A 16,042-nucleotide genomic window follows, 5' to 3' on the forward strand; every position below is an offset into this window, starting at 1 on the left:
GAAGTGACTCTCGAGATGCAGGTCTTCGTAAACGAATCTTGTAGATAGCTCATACCCACTGATACTGACTACATGGCCCAGCCATATCTGGTGTGCCAAGCAATTCCAGGTATACAGAGTACACCGCTATTAGGTCGCCTGGCTTTTTTTCATTATCAAAAGGCAAATGTCAGTAACCTCCAACCCCAGCATAGCTTATCGATTATACAGCCAATGTTGTATGGTTCAGCGCCTCCCGGGACCCTTCCCGAGCAACGGCAGCCAACCCGCCAGTCTTCACGAGGGGTGACATGCACCTATAGGGTTCCTTCTCCTAAAGTAGAACATGAACCCGCAGAGTATATATCCAGTAATGAGGGGGCTAGCGTCTAATCTATGCCGGTGAATCAATGCCTTATATGGAATAACCTCTTAGCCCGAGCTTAGTAGCAAATCATCATTGAACAACCAATAACAAAGCATTCTAGATCTAATCAAATCTAACCACCAAGTCCTGTAAAAGAACTTCATATCAACAGAAAGGGATACAGTACAGGCGTGATCTGTCATGCCTCCTTCCGACTCTCTCCAGCCCTCAACTCTCCAAGCTCCCCAAACCCCCCAACATCCCTCTCACTCTCACTCTCGATCTCACTCTTAGCCCTCTCAACAGCCCTAACACTAACAGGAACCCGAAACTTCGCCGAATAAGGATTAGGATCAACATCCTGATCCAAGTTTCCAAGCGTGTGATTCACATCTCGATGCTTCGCCTCATCAGCACGTACATACAAAAGAAGCGACCGCATACACTGTTGCCCCTCAGGCATAGACCAATACTTAATAGCCATAGCAGGGGCATGTAGTTCTTCCCAAGCGGGTAAATGGCCGTCTTCCAGGTCCTGGATTGCTTTGGTGTAGGTTATCACTGCTTCTTCTTCTAGGTAGCCGACAAATCGGTGGCAGATTTGTGGTGAGATTAGGTATGCCAGTGAGAAGCCGCTGAAGAAGGTGCATTGTGCACCTAGGACCATTAGGCGCATCAATGGTCCGGGTGAGGCGAGTTTTAGAAAGGTTAGGAGGTGCATTCTTTCGTTGTAGGCTTCTTCGAGGAGGGTTTCGATCCTAATTTTTGTTAGATGTTGTTGGGATGTTGGATTTGATGGGATAGGAAGGGAGACTTACCATCCATTGTCTCTTCTCATTCTTCGAATGCTTTTCAAATGGCGGAGCATTCCTGCTACCATGCCTGGGACGCCGGCGACGCTTTCCAGGAAGATGAATCTTCTGATCCATTTCTCTTCTGTCATGACGCTACTCTTGAATAGAGCGTTGCTGGTTGTTGGTTGGGAACGGTAGCCTGATACTAGGTCCATGCCCCAACGTAAGAAACGTACGCTCGTGAGGGCTGTTTTATCTTGCCAGGTTTCGGCTTTACGGTGAGCGGTGCGGACGGCGAGGATTTGTTCTTTTGAATATCTGTTGGGAACGGTAGGTGAGACGGTGATATGCTTGGTTGGTCTTTGGATTGGACTTACATGGGGTGAGTCCATGATGACTTCTGACTGGCTTGTGTGTCTGTTGCATGATGCCGCTTGATAGATATCAGAGCTGATCCACCAATTCCTCTGGATCGACTTTGTCTGATACATCGGACAGGACATGCGACTTGCAATGAATGGTATCGAGGAGGAGTAGGCGCAAAAGAAAGGCGCGCCATACCAGTTTGGAGGCTCATGGCTATGAAGGAATTCAAAGAACACAATGCAATCTAAAGAGATTGAAGTATAAAAGAGATCTATACAATGTTTCCATCTGGAATTGGACCAGGGAATGCGCCCTTTTATCCTGCAGGAGTTCTGCTTCCTACGATGCACATCGTAGACCATGACTCAACACTCATCTTGTTGACTCCTGTTGAGAAGCTGTTCTCGGATATACAGTGTAAGATTGATATTAGCGCCAACTGTAATACTGAAGCTATGGCTGTAAGGAGAAGTTCACGTCTTGAAACCCTAATCCTCCCGATTTCATCCGACTTGCAGAGAACCCCTCGGGCAGGGGAATTCTGGGCATTTGGTGACTCATGGGAACTGAACATCAAGCTTGTTGACATAATTGGAATTTGACAAACAAGTCAAATATGATGATGGGTTGATACTTCTGGCTGGATTGATGAGAAGCTGTGGCTTGGTGCGATCATAGACCTGTGTTGAAGGTACCCGTCAAGAAATCTGCTTGCTACAGAGACAGGCTATCAGCCTTTGTGAGAGTACCTTGTATACTTCTTTCTCATTGAACAATCGTCTCGAGACAGGTAAGTGATACCGACTTCGTGCTATGTCAAATGTTGTCGAAATCAACACCAAAGATCTTGGACACACGTACTCACCTGCTTTTCCACGCATCTCAAGAACATCGATAACATAGAGTGATAACCGCCTCCCCACACACACAACTATGCCAATCATTATTCATTTCGACCCAAATGTTATCGGTAGCCAAACCGTTGATAGCACAACCCCGCCACCGGCGACTCTCCCGTGCAGCTCACGATGGAATTCTCTGGAACACCAATAGAAAATCAGATTGAAAGCGGGCATCTGGGTTCAACTACTATTTTTGTGAAGCGCATGTCCAGTGCAAACGATTATCAACCCCGCATGCTGGAGTATGTCTGTTATCAAAGACATCGGACGCCTGCCCGAGATGCTACCTGATACGGTGCGAGGGGTATACATCAAAAGGATAAAGAAGCTGGCTCAGTCTCTAGATCTGGCACGAGGACTATCTCAGCTTCACGACTTTATTCACCAGAAATGGGTGCCTTGCTTCCTGGAAAGCCTCTCACGGCTCTTACAAGATGTACCCTACCAACGAACAATGTGTCGATGCAAGTGCGGTTGACTTCGACCTTGCAGGCACAAGCACAAGCCGCACACAATCCCTCTAAGGCTGTTTCTAGTGCTTCCTCCTCTCCTCTTTCCGCTTTGCCAGCCCGTGTATTGCTCAGATCTTTGCTGGTTTCTACAGTATCATCCAAGAGATACATCCTCATCCCTGCCCTTTCTGTCATGTCCTTCCTCTCCAAGCCCAACCAGATTTGGCTTTTTGATGTGGATCGGAATCCTCTCTTGCATAGAATTCTGAAGAAGACGTTCTACGATCAATTCTGTGCGGGGGAGAATGGCGCTGAAGTCAACTCCACAATGACAGAATTGAAAGATATGGGCTTCCGCGGCGTGATCATGACATACGCCAAAGAGACTGTATTTGATCATAAGACAAATTCCCAACATGGGTTGGGGATTACGGCTATGAAAAGTGAGCATGGAGATATCTCTATCAATGCTGCGGTTGAGCAATGCCCTAGCATTGAATCTTGGCGGGAAGGAACAGTCAAGACAGTTGATATGTTGGACGAAGAAGATTATCTCGCTGTAAAGTATGCTCAAGTCCCCCCTTTGTATGCAAAGATGACTGACTTTTCATAGACTGACCGGCGCCGGAACCAAGGTCACCAAAGCCTTCTCTGCCGGAGACTTGCCACCACAACAAATGATTGACGCTCTGCACGAAATCTGTACCAAGTGCAAAGCGAAGAACGTCCGTATCCTCGTCGACGCCGAATCTCAATATTTCCAAAGGGGTATTCACCGTATCACTCTGGATCTCATGCGCAAATACAACCGTGACGGCTATGCCTCCGTATATAACACCTACCAAGCCTACCTGAAGAGCACACCTGACAGACTCGCCAAGGATCTTGCCTCAGCTCAGGAAGAAGGGTTCACTCTCGGCCTCAAGGTCGTGAGAGGCGCATACATGGCTTCTGACGAACGCTCTCTGATCCACGACACAAAAGAGAAAACGGATAACGCTTATAACACAATTGCCCAGGGGGCATTGATGAAGAATATTGGAGAGTTTGGTGACAAGGGAAGCCGCGCTTTCCCTTCAGTCAACCTCTTTCTGGCAAGTCATAATAAGGAGAGTGTGATAACTGCCCACGAGCTCCACAAGCAGCGCGTCACCACAGGTCTACCTACTATCCCTGTGCGTTTTGCGCAGCTCCATGGCATGTCAGACGAGGTTAGCTTCTCCTTGCTTCAGATGAAGGATGGTGATGGAACACCCGAGGTTTACAAGTGTTCCACTTGGGGTGGTCTTGGTGAATGTCTGGCATATCTTCTTCGCCGGGCAATTGAGAACCGTGACGCTGTTTTGCGGACGGATAGTGAGTACCAGGCTTTGAAGTCGGAGACTTTCCGGAGATTCAAGTCTATGTTTTCTCTTTCGTCGTAGTATATAAAGGATTGATGATTAAATTATTGAATAAAGAAGTTACGATTATTCAAATGCCATTGTGGTCCCAGAGAAAAAGTAAGTAAGAAAAAGCATAGTAAATTGAGAACTGCATGTGATGCAAGATACAAGTGATAAATACAACGAGACTCAAGCCATTGCTCGACGAAAGTCCCAGAAATTCACCCTTTAGGCAAAGATTCTCCCACCGGAAATCTGCTGCTTGATCGAAGGAACCTCTTCGATAGGGCCAGTAGCATCTGGAACTGGAACAGTCTTGGTAACCAATTCACCGACCTATGTTCAAACTCTGTTAGCCTTCTATACGTTACTAAATGGAGGCCGAGAATAACGTACCGGCAAGAACTCCTTAAACAAGAAAGGACTCATATAAGGCAACGGCCGATCCTCCCTCGAAGCAAGCTCAGGCATCTTAGCAATAAGATCAACCTCCTGAACAATCCGGTTAAGCATCAAGCGGACCATAGCCCGAGCAGCTTCGACACCCTGCAACGAGGGATGATACGGCCGCTTGACAATCAAAGGAGGCAATGAGTAATTATCCTTGATAGATCCAGAAACCGGCTTAGCAACAGGAACCATGCTGTCATCGTCACTGCCACTGGTAGAATCCTTGTCTGTGACATCGATGCCGGTGCTCTTTTCACTTTCCGCTGGCGAGACCTTGAGGGTTTGGGTACCGGCGGACACATCGTATGCAAGGACCTGAAGGTTCTTGGCCACAGTCTTGTAATCGAGATAGGCTTCCTGTAGGAGGGCTGTGTAGACTCCGGCGTGCTCGAAGCTGGGGAGGCTAGTTGGTACGCTGCCGGCGTAGTAGCTGCGTAGAGATGAGTACTTGGTTAAGATTGCGTGGGTTCGCATGGGTGTTGCTGCTACGAGGTAGGGGAATCTAAGGGCTGCGGCCTTCATGGTTTCGAAGGTCCAGTCATCGTCACCTATAGTTTGTGTAAGTACAGATGAGATTAGTTGGGTAAAATGTAGGTTGCTCTTACGCTCTTTCAGGTGCTGACCACCTCCGGTGTAGGTGACTGAAATGGTGGTTTCGTTCTCTGTAAAGAAGCTCTCACTCTCCTTGCTAAACTTGCCGTTGATGTCAAGGCTGCCCTTATCCTTGGTGAAGAGGATGCGAGCCCTAGTGGGTTGTGTTAGTCTCATGCCGGATACAAGTGGGCCGGTATTGAGGGTGTCCTGACCTGGCCTTGATATCCTCGGAATCTTCCTTCTCCTTGGCCTTCACGGAGATGACAGCAGTAAATTCACCGCCGTATTGGAAGCCTGAAAAGTTTATCAGCAAGGTATATACTAGATGAAGTATTGAATATTGCCATACCAGAAATGAAAGAGTCACCATAGACCTCGGTGAAGTTCTGGCCCTTAAGTCCCGAGATAGGGTTGAATTGAGTCAAAGAGTGATCTTGGATGACCTGGTTGACGACCTTTACGGAGATCATAAAACTGACATCGCTCTCCTTGACCTTGGATGTGTTCAGGAAGGAGCCCTTGCCCTTGGCATCGAAGTTGTCATACTTGATGAGGAATGCCGCGCTGATCTTCTCAGAGTAAGTATGGGATTAAGGAGGAGTATGGGTAGAGAAAACACACATTCATCGCACTGGTTACATCAGTGACCTTGTCAACAATAGACGTTTTGTATGTAACCTCCTGGGGAATATCCCTCTCCTTCAGCTCGATCTCCAAGGCGACTGCTGCATTTTCATCGCGAACGACAGCATTGTCGATGCAGAGCTGCTGAGTGAAAGAGTTGAAGCCTAGAAAAGGTCAATGCCTCTTCAAAGGTGAAATAGTTAGGTGATGATGTTCTCACCCGTGCCCAGGCGCATGGCAGTGTTGTATGGAGCAAGGATGGTAGCCATCTTGAGTTGAGTTTATGTAGATAGAGCACAATTGAGTCAAGAAGAGAGAGCTGCAGATTGAATAAATACAAATTTGGACCGAACTCTCATATTTATATAGCAATTCTCAGGAAGCAAAGATCTACTTCGTGACGAAGAGACCGGACACTCCGTCGGCTCCAAGAGCAAAATTTGTTTAGAAAAATTAAAACCAGACGATGAGATTCAATTCTGTCAATTCCTCCCGAGAAAACCAATAGTCACAAAATACATGTCCCATTCACGAAACAATGTCTGACATCGTTTCAGCTCAGCTGGGGAAGCTCTGCTACGGACAAAACAGCCGACGCATACTCCTTCACTTTGGCATACGGAAGCAACAAGACCTGGACCACCAAATGATCGCGACAAATAGCCTCGCAGCTATCCCAGGGTACGCGTGAGCCATGCTGCAGCTGCAGCGCCTCCACCTTGGCAGCCACGCGATTGACAAGGGTGCTGCATCGATCATAGTTCGCTTGAGCCACGAGCTCTAGATTTGCCTGCTCGTTACCCCCTTTTTGATTGCACTCCCAGGCATTGAGGGAATCATATGCGACCAGTTCATATTGCCCCATTGCGACCTCTGCTTGCTCATGTTCTTCAAAGTTCTTTGTCTTCTTGAACCCTAGGAATTTCCCCGTAACTTGAGCACTCATATCTTTGGAGGACGAGGCACCCATGGCGGTGCATGAGAGCAGCTGCGAGTTAGCGCCACCAAGTAGATAAGCCCCAACATAGTAATCCCCATACTTGGCTCGGAACGCATTCGGGTCGGCGCGATTATGGAGCAAAGCAAGGGCGTCGGCTGAAAGATGCGGGGGTTCGTCAAAGCCAATGCGCCCAGCCTGGTATTCTGCACGGAAGCTAGCGTTTTGGGCCTGTCAGGGTGTTCGCCAAGTCAGTCAATTCGCTTCTTCAGACCATTTCTGCAGCAGAGTGGAGAACTTACATGCCGGTTGGTCGCCACTCGAGCTTCGTAGTTTGCGCGTCCGGACACGCCGATCACAGACCCGCCGACTTGCGCCTGAAGCGAAAATGAGGTGTGCTCGTGACTTTCTGCTGCGGAGCTGGTGCTTGATCTGGTCACTGTACCCTGGCAGGAGCTTTGAAAGACAAGGGAGCTTTTGCGCAGTGATTCAGGGGCAAAGGCACTTCGATCTTCGAGGAACTTTGTCTCCTCTGGCCGACTTCCAATTATCAGGGGTGTACCCAGTCGGAGAATGTCTCCACCCCAGGGCATGGTGACTGGAAGCTGCGCGGCCGCCGCATAAGGCAAGCTGGGCGTAAATGGATCCTTCGGGAAATCTTCAAGTAAACCCATGGCTGTGGCAGTTTTTGACGTGTAGAGCCAACAAATTGTAATTCTAATGTGCGAGATAGTTGAGAGAATCTTTTACACTCCTCTTATCATGGTGGAGGCAAATCTAGTCCAGGTGCCTGAATATAGGCTCGTGAAAGAGGAGCGTCCGTGACGGGTTGCATCACCCAATAGTGCCTCCACATTCACTATCTCAAACATGCTGGTGATGCTGATTTGGGGAAAGTACAGGCGACCGGCTTCGCCGCATGTTTCTCGCTTCGTGCAGCTGCGGCAGGCTCCTCATCTCTTCTTGATGCATGTCTTTCCAGATCGAGCGAGCAATCCACAAACATGGATGTTTCTCGCGAGCATGTTCTCGCTCGTCACCTAGACAGCTGAGTCTGGACGGACTGGAGCAAGCAATGTTGCTTGAGTGGTGTTGGTGGGTCTTCCTGCAGTGGTTGAGTATATAACTCATATGTTTGTTCCTCATATCACCGTCAGTAATTCAATCACAACATTTCTCAGTTCTTACATATTGTCCATTCCTATTGCATATCAATTACCATGGCTCTCATGTTAGCCCCTTACAATGAAGCCATGCGTATAGGCATGGGGTAAGTCAGACACCAACTTGGACATAGAGAGTCTCTAACCGTCGTTTTTTGGAATAGCTTCAACAGCTATACCCAGCAGCTGTGCCTCAACGACGTGGTTCGCAAGGCTGGTGGAGTCAAAGCAACAGAGAAAGACCTGCATACACAGGTCCCACAGGTGACTTCTGGCAATAAGGATGATGGCTACATGGAGAACCAAAAAGGCGAGCTTGTCCGCCGCTCAAAGATGGTAGATGGCCAGAAGGAAGTCAGCCAGGTGGTCAGTTGGGAGGCCGGGTTTGTGGACAACATCAGCGAAGTTACTGAGAAGCTGAACATCAAAGGTGCGTGAGCCCACTTCAATCTGGCATGTATTCCCTGTTGATGTCCAAGTCTGATCTGTCTATCAGGTGCGCTGCAAATAACTTGTGATGCAATTGGTGGTGGAGCAGGTGCCGAGGCGAGTTATGTCAACAATTCTGGCTTCGCCAAGGCCGATGTCAAGTACGACATCACGGTCAAAGTGACCAACGAACGTCGGATCGCAGATGATGTGGTTGAGTTCTGTCCCTTGCCCCATGCGCCAGAAGGGAAGTTCACCGAGCTCTATGGAGACTGCTTCATTTCAGGCTTCATCGAAGGCGGGGTATTCCATGCTCTGGTCACCAAAACCAAGGAAGAGAAGTCAGCTCTCAAGCGTATGGAGGGTGAAATGAAGATCGAGGCGTCTCTTGCTAGAGGTGCAGTCAAAGTGGAAGGAAGTGGTGGTGGAGGCAAGTCAGATGAAACAAAAGAAGAGCATTATAGCACACAGATTAGCGTTAACTGGTCTGGTGGTGGTGATATCAAGTCCGATGGAATCGTGGAATGGGATGTCAAGAACTTAATGCAAGTGGCCATGGAGTTCCCCGACAATGTGGCTTCCTGTGAGTTGATCCTCGTGATAAACTTGTGATAACTTTGCTAACGATCAGGACAGGCCCCCAGAGAACTTTGTATGTCCAAAGCAGATTTTCCTATTGACTTTCGACTAACCTCAATAGTGCCATTTTGACTAAGTACACTGCCTTGCGCAGCTATCACGAGCAAACTACTCTTGGATCCCCTCTGGACTATGAGAATGCTGGAATTTACACTGGAGGACTATTGGATGCCTATGCGGTACGCTTTACTGCGATGCTTCATTCAATCAACATACTAATGTGTTGCTAGGAATACAAAACTCTCTGGAAGGACATCCATCAAAGTGAGTTCACGTTCCATGCACCCATATCTGATTTTTAGTCTAATAAAGTACCACAGCCATCAGTGATGTCAACAGCAGAAACGCCAGCGCCAGGCCTAGAGAGGTTGTGCCTGGTATGAAGGCATATGCCGAGAGTTTTGATGCAGACTACAAAGAGCGACTCACCCAGTACAATGGAGTTGTGAAAACGATTGAAGCTAACCGCGAAGCATACAAAGGCGTTACTGTGGAGAAGCCATTGCCCCCCAACGAGGTAGTCCCCTATCGGGGGGATTTGTTCGATCTCGACAAAGCGCGTAGAGACTGCAGATTTGAGATGATTAAGATCGTCCGCGAGGTATGATAGGTTTCCTCTCGAGTTACAATACCAAGTCGCTGCTAACAAAGAACCCCAGGTGAATGAAGTGACTGTTAACCCGCAAATCGCTACTGATCCAAACCGCAATTGGCGCTATCTGAGCCCTAACATCTTCAAGTTGCTGGTCCCGGTAAGACGTCACACGGTCTGAGGTACGGGGTTTGCAGTGCTGACAATGAGCCACAATTAGACTACAGCACCACCAGTGAAAACCAAGAACGAGGAAGATCTTGAAGCAAGCAAGCTGCTGCTGGAGCAGGAGCTTAATGTATGACGTTATTCAATATGGCCCTTCGTGTATAAATGCTTACCATTTCTTTGCTTTATAGGCTGCAAGGGAAGAGAATTCAAAGCTCATGACCCAGCAACAGGAGAGCAGCTCCAAGAATGAGTCAGTGCAGGCTGAGCAGGGCAAAACCCACCAGGACCAACTGGATCAGGCCAAGAAGGACCTTGAAGCTTTCAAAGCCGAGGTTGAAGCCCAGAAGGCAGAGCGCGAGAATGCCCATCGCGCCGAGCTTACGGCTATCAAAGCAGAGGCTGAAGCTCAAAAGTCCCAGCATGACAACGCTCATCGGGCAGAGGTCGATGCACTTAAGACAGAGTCTGAGAATCAGAAAGCACAACGCGACAATGCCCATCGTTCGGAGCTTCAATCGGCCCACGACGAGTTGAATCGCATGAGACCCAAGGTTCTCGAGGAGATCAATGGTGAAGTGGCTCAAATTCTTGTTGTCACATATGGCGGCATGGTATTCTACGATCAAGGCACTCCTGACCAGTTTGGTGTTGTGCCTAAGTTCCTCGGTGCTATACACAACCAAGGTCAGTTTCGCATTGAAAACGGTATTTTCACCCATGACCCCAATCATGGAATTCAGAAATTCATGTGTATCATCTACCGCTACAACAAGCCGGGGCAGTCTACTAGACTCCGTACCTTGGTTGGAGAGGAAGGGAAGGTTGTGCAATTCGATCGCTGGTAGTCACTTCTCTTTCGGTGGGTATGAAGACTGCCATTGTATTTTTCTTGGATGCGGATTTGACTACTGGATATGAGATTGTTTGTTTAGTTGTCTTTCATTGGAATACATAGCACTATTATGCGATTTGTTCTGTTTTCATACCGAAAATTTGCAAACTTCCAATGAAGTGTGTAAAGAAATTTTGAGCTACCCCTCGCATTTTCTAGTATCTTACGTTTTGTTTCCGGTATTAAGATTGAATTTTAGAGACATAGGTGCCTAAAAGGATGCTGCAAGTCAAAACATAGAAACGTGAGATCAAAGATTGAGATAATGTCTCATACTCTTCGTACCGACCGGCATCATGTATAGACACATTCAGATGAGGCCACATGTAGTGGCGGTGTAAGAGGCTAGATAGCTTCTGAAACATTTTCCCTGCAGTAATAAGCTGCAGCCGAACGGGTTCTGCATGCTAGATGTAGTGGGTAGATTGTGCCGATGAGGCAGCTAGGGCTTCAGAATAGGCAGACAGAACAAAATCCAGACTTGCTTGGCGACGTTGGATCAATCTCGGCTTATAGTCAACATTTCGGTCATCGGTATCAAACAGCAGATGGTCAAATTAACCATGGGATATGTTGTCAATCGAAGCGGGTCTTTTGCTATTATACCACAGACAGAGATACATAAAAACAAATACATTTCATACTAATAGAGGAAATGCGTTACAGATGGGTAGATAACAGTGGTATATGATTCATAGATTTATTTTTGAAATGTATTAAATAGCTAATGACTATTCTGCATCAGACTCTAGATCCTCGTCAAGAATAGGGAAAGTCAAAAGAGCAGCAATACCACCCAGTCCCTCAAGACGCTTTCCACTTTCATGATCCGAGCTGAGAATGCGCACATCGCCGCCCTCAACATCCCGCACACGATCCACAAGCGTAACCCAGCGCTTACGCTCTGTGATATCTTGTGACCGGAACAAGCGATTTGAAACAATAAGCACACCACCACCGCGGCCAACAGCACCTTGATCGACTGCGTTTTCGACTTCGCGGGGACCGTAAGTGGCTTTGTTGGTTTCCTTGCGCAGTTGTTCCAGGAAATCGTCCATCAACTTAGTTTCACGAGCGTACTTTGTGTCGGCCAGCAGTGACTTGACTGCGGGCGACTGTAAAACCTCTGATAGCGAGTTCGTATATCCCGAAGCAGAATGCACAACCACAAGGCTTGGTAGGAGTCTTTTCAGGCCGGGTGTCGTTGTTGTTGCCTCGGCTTGGATGTATTTCTGGAAGCCTGATGCGACGAAACCCGGTGATGCAAGTAGAACAGGACGTACAGCCTCGTTGTTGGCGCCTGAAGTGACGCTGGTGTTGAACTCCATTTGGCGAAGGAGGGTTTCGAGTGTAACTTTGAAGAATTTGTTCATTCCCTGTATGAAATATTAGTATCTCATTGGAGTCCAAATGGTAATATAGACTACCCACCTTATCGTGATCACCTCCACCCTGCCGTTTCCGCGGCACAGACATCTCAACCTTTTGCTTCATTATCGTCTGGAATTGCCCAATAAAGCAAATATGTGCCAGACCCTCTTGCATAACCACCGCAATAGCCTCTGCGCGTCGTTTGCCGCCTTCATCCACGGCATCCTTGAGCGACTCAATGGCAATGCTGTCCCAGCCAGAACCCTCTCCATCTGATCCGGCCTCCTTCTCTAACGTGAAATTGCGATTCAATTCTAAATCGAGGGTATGGTATTGGCCAATCTTCGTATGTTGTGTTTCGTTCATAATCTGCCCCGAAACATGTAGTTGGGAGCTCTGCGGATCGAAGTCGAGATTCTTCACGCGAATCACGAGATTGAGATGGACCCGCTGAGAGCGTGTTGATCCCGTGGCATCTTGTTCCGTTGTGACTTTTCGGATGGTACTAGCACGGAGAATATCACCTGGTCGAATCAGGTTGTATGCATGCCACTATCAAAAAGGTGTGTTAGCCGGTTGCGGAGTTCTGGTTGAGGTTGAAGTTCGAGACTAATTTACCATGTCTTCGGGTTCATCTGGACACAGCGTGACTTCGCCGGAGCCCTTGTGCTCAATTCTATTCTTGATACAGCGCATTTTGGCGATCCGAGTATGTATCTGTCTGTGGAGAGTTGGTAGGTAGAATGCGACGAAAGATATGTTGACAATCTTCTTGTTGAGATGTCGTCATATAATGGTGCAAGAAGCCGTTCCTTGGATAGATAATGCGGCTTTTCAATGATACAGGGAAGCTTATCAAGCTCTCCAATGACCAAAAGAAGGTAGATCTCCAGAAGTCTATGCAAAATCGAAGCGTCGACTGAATTGAACTTCGATTATTCAACCCCACCACTTGATACTGCCTCTGCCGACCGCCCTGCAAGCTAGCGGCCATCCTGCGAACATGTTATGCTTTTGCTGAGCCTATTCAAGACTTTCGCTTGTTGTATTTATTCAATGCTATATGAAACACCTGCTAGACACCGTGATATATGTTAGTCAACATTGGGACATTTTTAAGATATGATGTCATCTGCTCTTATCATTGAAGCCCTAATCATATCAGATTGGGGCAAGCTCGTCGGCAACGTCTATAAAACTGCTGTTTGTATTATCTTGTTAACCATTAAATGTCAATCAATTGACGCGAGTCCAAAAAATCAGAACTGACCACTTTCCTCTACTGGCGATAGACTAAGTGTCTATCCAAATCACTCACACAATGCCCCACGTCGCATTGATCAGCCATTGATCAACCTATTTGGGTCCCCTCCAATGGTCTCCACTTGCCATGCCAACCGCTAGAAGCCCCGAAGACTGAACGGAAATTACGAGACCGAGGTGGCTCGGGATATGAGAGCTGATCATTTAAAGTTGTTCGGTCCTCATTTTGACCCCTTTCACTTCTTCAACCTTGAACATCTACAATGGCGCTTTCACTTCAGTCTACCTACAAGCTTGTTTCGGGCTACGAGATCCCCGTCGTGGGGTTCGGAGTGAGTACACCTTCTTTTGAGCACCTTGGAAGTCGCAATTGGATTATTAATATGATTTTTGCAGGTCTACCAAACGTACGATTGCCAACGCGTAACATATTCGCCGCAGAGACTGACTCACATTCGTATAGGCCCCCTGATGTTACTGAGAACGTGACCATTAAGGCAATCCAGCTCGGATACCGCCATGTAGGGACCACTTAACTTCACATACCAAAGCATACCCAATTAACCATTATCACGTAGGTCGACAGCGCCAAGTACTACGAGAACGAGGCCGAAAGTGCCAATGCTATCCGCAACTCCGGACTCGAGCGCTCGAAGATCTTCTACACCAGCAAGGTGCCCGCGAACTGCATGGGATACGAGAAGTCAAAGAAGGCAATTGAGGCAAGCATTGCTGATGCCAACCTCGGCTATATTGACCTGTATGGATCTTAATGCCCTCTTCAGACGACCCAGAACAACAGACTAATACCACCTTGTATAGGATGCTTATCCATGCTCCCTACGGCGGCAAAGAAGAGCGCCTCGGCACATGGCGCGCACTCGTCGAGGCCCAGAAGGCAGGCCACATCCGCTCGCTCGGTGTGTCTAACTTCGGTATCCCTCAACTCGAGGAGTTGGAGGAGTACATCAAGAACGGAGGAGGTGGCCAAATCACCGTCGGCCAGTACGAGATTCACCCGTGGTGCCCTCGTGAAGACATTGCCCAATGGCTGCAGAAGCGTAACATTGTTGTCGAGGCATACTCTCCTCTTGTGCAGGCCACCCGCATGAAGGAGCCTGTTCTGCAGAACCTCGTCCAGAAGCACGGTAAGAGCGCTGCTCAGATTCTCGTTCGCTGGAGCGTGCAAAAGGTATGCGGTATCCCCCGTTATGTTGGAGTAGATGATTAACCTGTGTATTAGGGATACGTTCCTCTGCCCAAGTCAGTTACCGAGTCTCGCATCCTGGAGAACTCGCAGGTCTTCGACTTCAGCCTGTCCGATGAGGACATGGCCAGTCTGACGCTCGACTCCTATGCCCCTGTATGCTGGGATCCTGTCCGCGACTGCAAGATCTAGATGGCGTCACAAGCCAATATCCATACCCAGTTTAAACTGCATAGAATTAAGTTGAATAAGAGTACTTTTACCAACATAAACAGACAGTCGATGAAAAGGGTTGAAAGCGCTCAAATAGGTAATTTGTTGACCGGTCGGCACAACGTAGGACCGCCAACCGCAACCGCGAACACCAGACCGTCGACAACATCTTCAACTTCAGCCCCCAACCCCCCATGACCGAACAGACAGCAGGCAGTCGCTGTGACGGTTGCCCACACTATGCCGGATGAGCCGCGGCGCGTCATTTTGGAGAAATCCAAGACAGTGCGACGCCGGTACCAGCGCAGTAACCAACGATTCAAATTTACCGCGTCCCAGGTCGAACGGATAGATCGCGAGGAGGAGCGGGAGAAAAAGGCAAGGCAGCTGCGCGACAAGGAAAAGAAACGCATCGCCAATAAGAAACGAAAAGCCGAGCAAGAGGCGCGCACTCGTGAGGAGCGAAAGCGTCGCGGCATTCCTGATCCAAACCTCCGCGTTCCGTCTAGCCAGCCGCTTCTTTCGATGTTCCTTGGAGCTAAGAAATCATCACCCACACCGCCCAGACTTGAAACTTCAACTACGGAAACGGAGACGGAAGTGGGTAGTGATGGAGGGGATACGGAGCCTGACAGTGCTGCTGGAGATACGGAAGCTGATTCAGATGCACTTGATGACTTGGATGAAGAATTGGAGAATGATCTGTCTGAACTTCAAGGTCCTGATATCTCTGAGATCCGAGATGCAGGCGTCTCGGGGGACTCTGAAGGCGACACAGAAGAGGATCCCAATCTGACCAAGGATGACGATGAGTTCTCCGACTGCTCGGCATTTGACGACGAAGATGTTTTGAAAGAAGTCGAAGTCACTGCTGTAACGCCACCTTTTAATGACGAAACGAAACCCCCATCCATACCCAAGCCTGATTCCTTTTACCAGGCTCCGCCGGTGCCCGCACTAGATTCCTCTTTTGGAGATTCATTTCAGTTTGATGCCTCGGATTTCCTTGAAGCCGAAGCAGCTATCATTACACAGACGATTAACGACGGAACGATCGATCATTCTACGCCCAAGCAATCTGCATCCACACAAGCAGAAGAACCGCGCAGAATGCCTACTTTAGTGGCTTCGGAATCCTTCCGGGACGATAATGCTGATTTCCTTGAGTCGCATGGACACCTTCTTGGGGAATACAATTAGATACGACTACAATGCACACATGGACATGGAAGCTTTGGAATATTTCCGCTGA

General features: G+C 48.3%; 8 protein-coding genes across 8 annotated transcripts; 4 read left to right on the forward strand and 4 right to left on the reverse strand.

The window, feature by feature from the left end:
- Window positions 1–545: 545 nt before the first annotated feature.
- On the reverse strand, window positions 546–1,532 carry N7508_009209 (alternative oxidase; the record flags this gene model as incomplete). The annotated part of the gene is made up of 2 exons (XM_058467272.1): window positions 546–1,104; window positions 1,165–1,532. 2 exons carry the CDS (start codon window positions 1,530–1,532, stop codon window positions 546–548), a joined length of 927 nt encoding a protein of 308 aa, XP_058315118.1.
- A 1,266-nt stretch (window positions 1,533–2,798) lies between these two features.
- On the forward strand, window positions 2,799–4,284 carry N7508_009210 (proline dehydrogenase family protein; the record flags this gene model as incomplete). Its single annotated transcript, XM_058467273.1, has 2 exons — window positions 2,799–3,424; window positions 3,474–4,284. The coding sequence occupies 2 exons, from the start codon at window positions 2,799–2,801 to the stop codon at window positions 4,282–4,284; spliced, it is 1,437 nt and encodes a 478-aa protein (XP_058315119.1).
- A 189-nt stretch (window positions 4,285–4,473) lies between these two features.
- N7508_009211 (uncharacterized protein) lies at window positions 4,474–6,182 on the reverse strand (the record flags this gene model as incomplete). Its single annotated transcript, XM_058467274.1, has 6 exons — window positions 4,474–4,581; window positions 4,642–5,440; window positions 5,502–5,583; window positions 5,639–5,853; window positions 5,909–6,077; window positions 6,134–6,182. The coding sequence occupies 6 exons, from the start codon at window positions 6,180–6,182 to the stop codon at window positions 4,474–4,476; spliced, it is 1,422 nt and encodes a 473-aa protein (XP_058315120.1).
- A 284-nt stretch (window positions 6,183–6,466) lies between these two features.
- Window positions 6,467–7,524, reverse strand: N7508_009212 (uncharacterized protein; the record flags this gene model as incomplete). Its single annotated transcript, XM_058467275.1, has 2 exons — window positions 6,467–7,081; window positions 7,153–7,524. 2 exons carry the CDS (start codon window positions 7,522–7,524, stop codon window positions 6,467–6,469), a joined length of 987 nt encoding a protein of 328 aa, XP_058315121.1.
- A 546-nt stretch (window positions 7,525–8,070) lies between these two features.
- Window positions 8,071–10,689, forward strand: N7508_009213 (uncharacterized protein; the record flags this gene model as incomplete). The annotated part of the gene is made up of 10 exons (XM_058467276.1): window positions 8,071–8,120; window positions 8,178–8,443; window positions 8,510–9,025; window positions 9,079–9,094; window positions 9,143–9,260; window positions 9,312–9,345; window positions 9,402–9,682; window positions 9,741–9,833; window positions 9,894–9,971; window positions 10,033–10,689. The coding sequence occupies 10 exons, from the start codon at window positions 8,071–8,073 to the stop codon at window positions 10,687–10,689; spliced, it is 2,109 nt and encodes a 702-aa protein (XP_058315122.1).
- Window positions 10,690–11,467: 778 nt separating this feature from the next.
- Window positions 11,468–12,803, reverse strand: N7508_009214 (putative translation factor pelota; the record flags this gene model as incomplete). Its single annotated transcript, XM_058467277.1, has 3 exons — window positions 11,468–12,112; window positions 12,168–12,659; window positions 12,726–12,803. The coding sequence occupies 3 exons, from the start codon at window positions 12,801–12,803 to the stop codon at window positions 11,468–11,470; spliced, it is 1,215 nt and encodes a 404-aa protein (XP_058315123.1).
- Window positions 12,804–13,633: 830 nt separating this feature from the next.
- Window positions 13,634–14,769, forward strand: N7508_009215 (aldo/keto reductase family protein; the record flags this gene model as incomplete). Its single annotated transcript, XM_058467278.1, has 4 exons — window positions 13,634–13,891; window positions 13,949–14,130; window positions 14,193–14,562; window positions 14,614–14,769. 4 exons carry the CDS (start codon window positions 13,634–13,636, stop codon window positions 14,767–14,769), a joined length of 966 nt encoding a protein of 321 aa, XP_058315124.1.
- A 261-nt stretch (window positions 14,770–15,030) lies between these two features.
- N7508_009216 (uncharacterized protein) lies at window positions 15,031–15,990 on the forward strand (the record flags this gene model as incomplete). Its single annotated transcript, XM_058467279.1, has 1 exon — window positions 15,031–15,990. One exon carries the CDS (start codon window positions 15,031–15,033, stop codon window positions 15,988–15,990), a length of 960 nt encoding a protein of 319 aa, XP_058315125.1.
- Window positions 15,991–16,042: the final 52 nt, after the last annotated feature.

Source organism: Penicillium antarcticum (assembly GCF_028974205.1).
Source record: "Penicillium antarcticum strain IBT 31339 chromosome Unknown utg000009l_segment0_segment0, whole genome shotgun sequence".
NCBI lineage: Eukaryota > Fungi > Ascomycota > Eurotiomycetes > Eurotiales > Aspergillaceae > Penicillium > Penicillium antarcticum.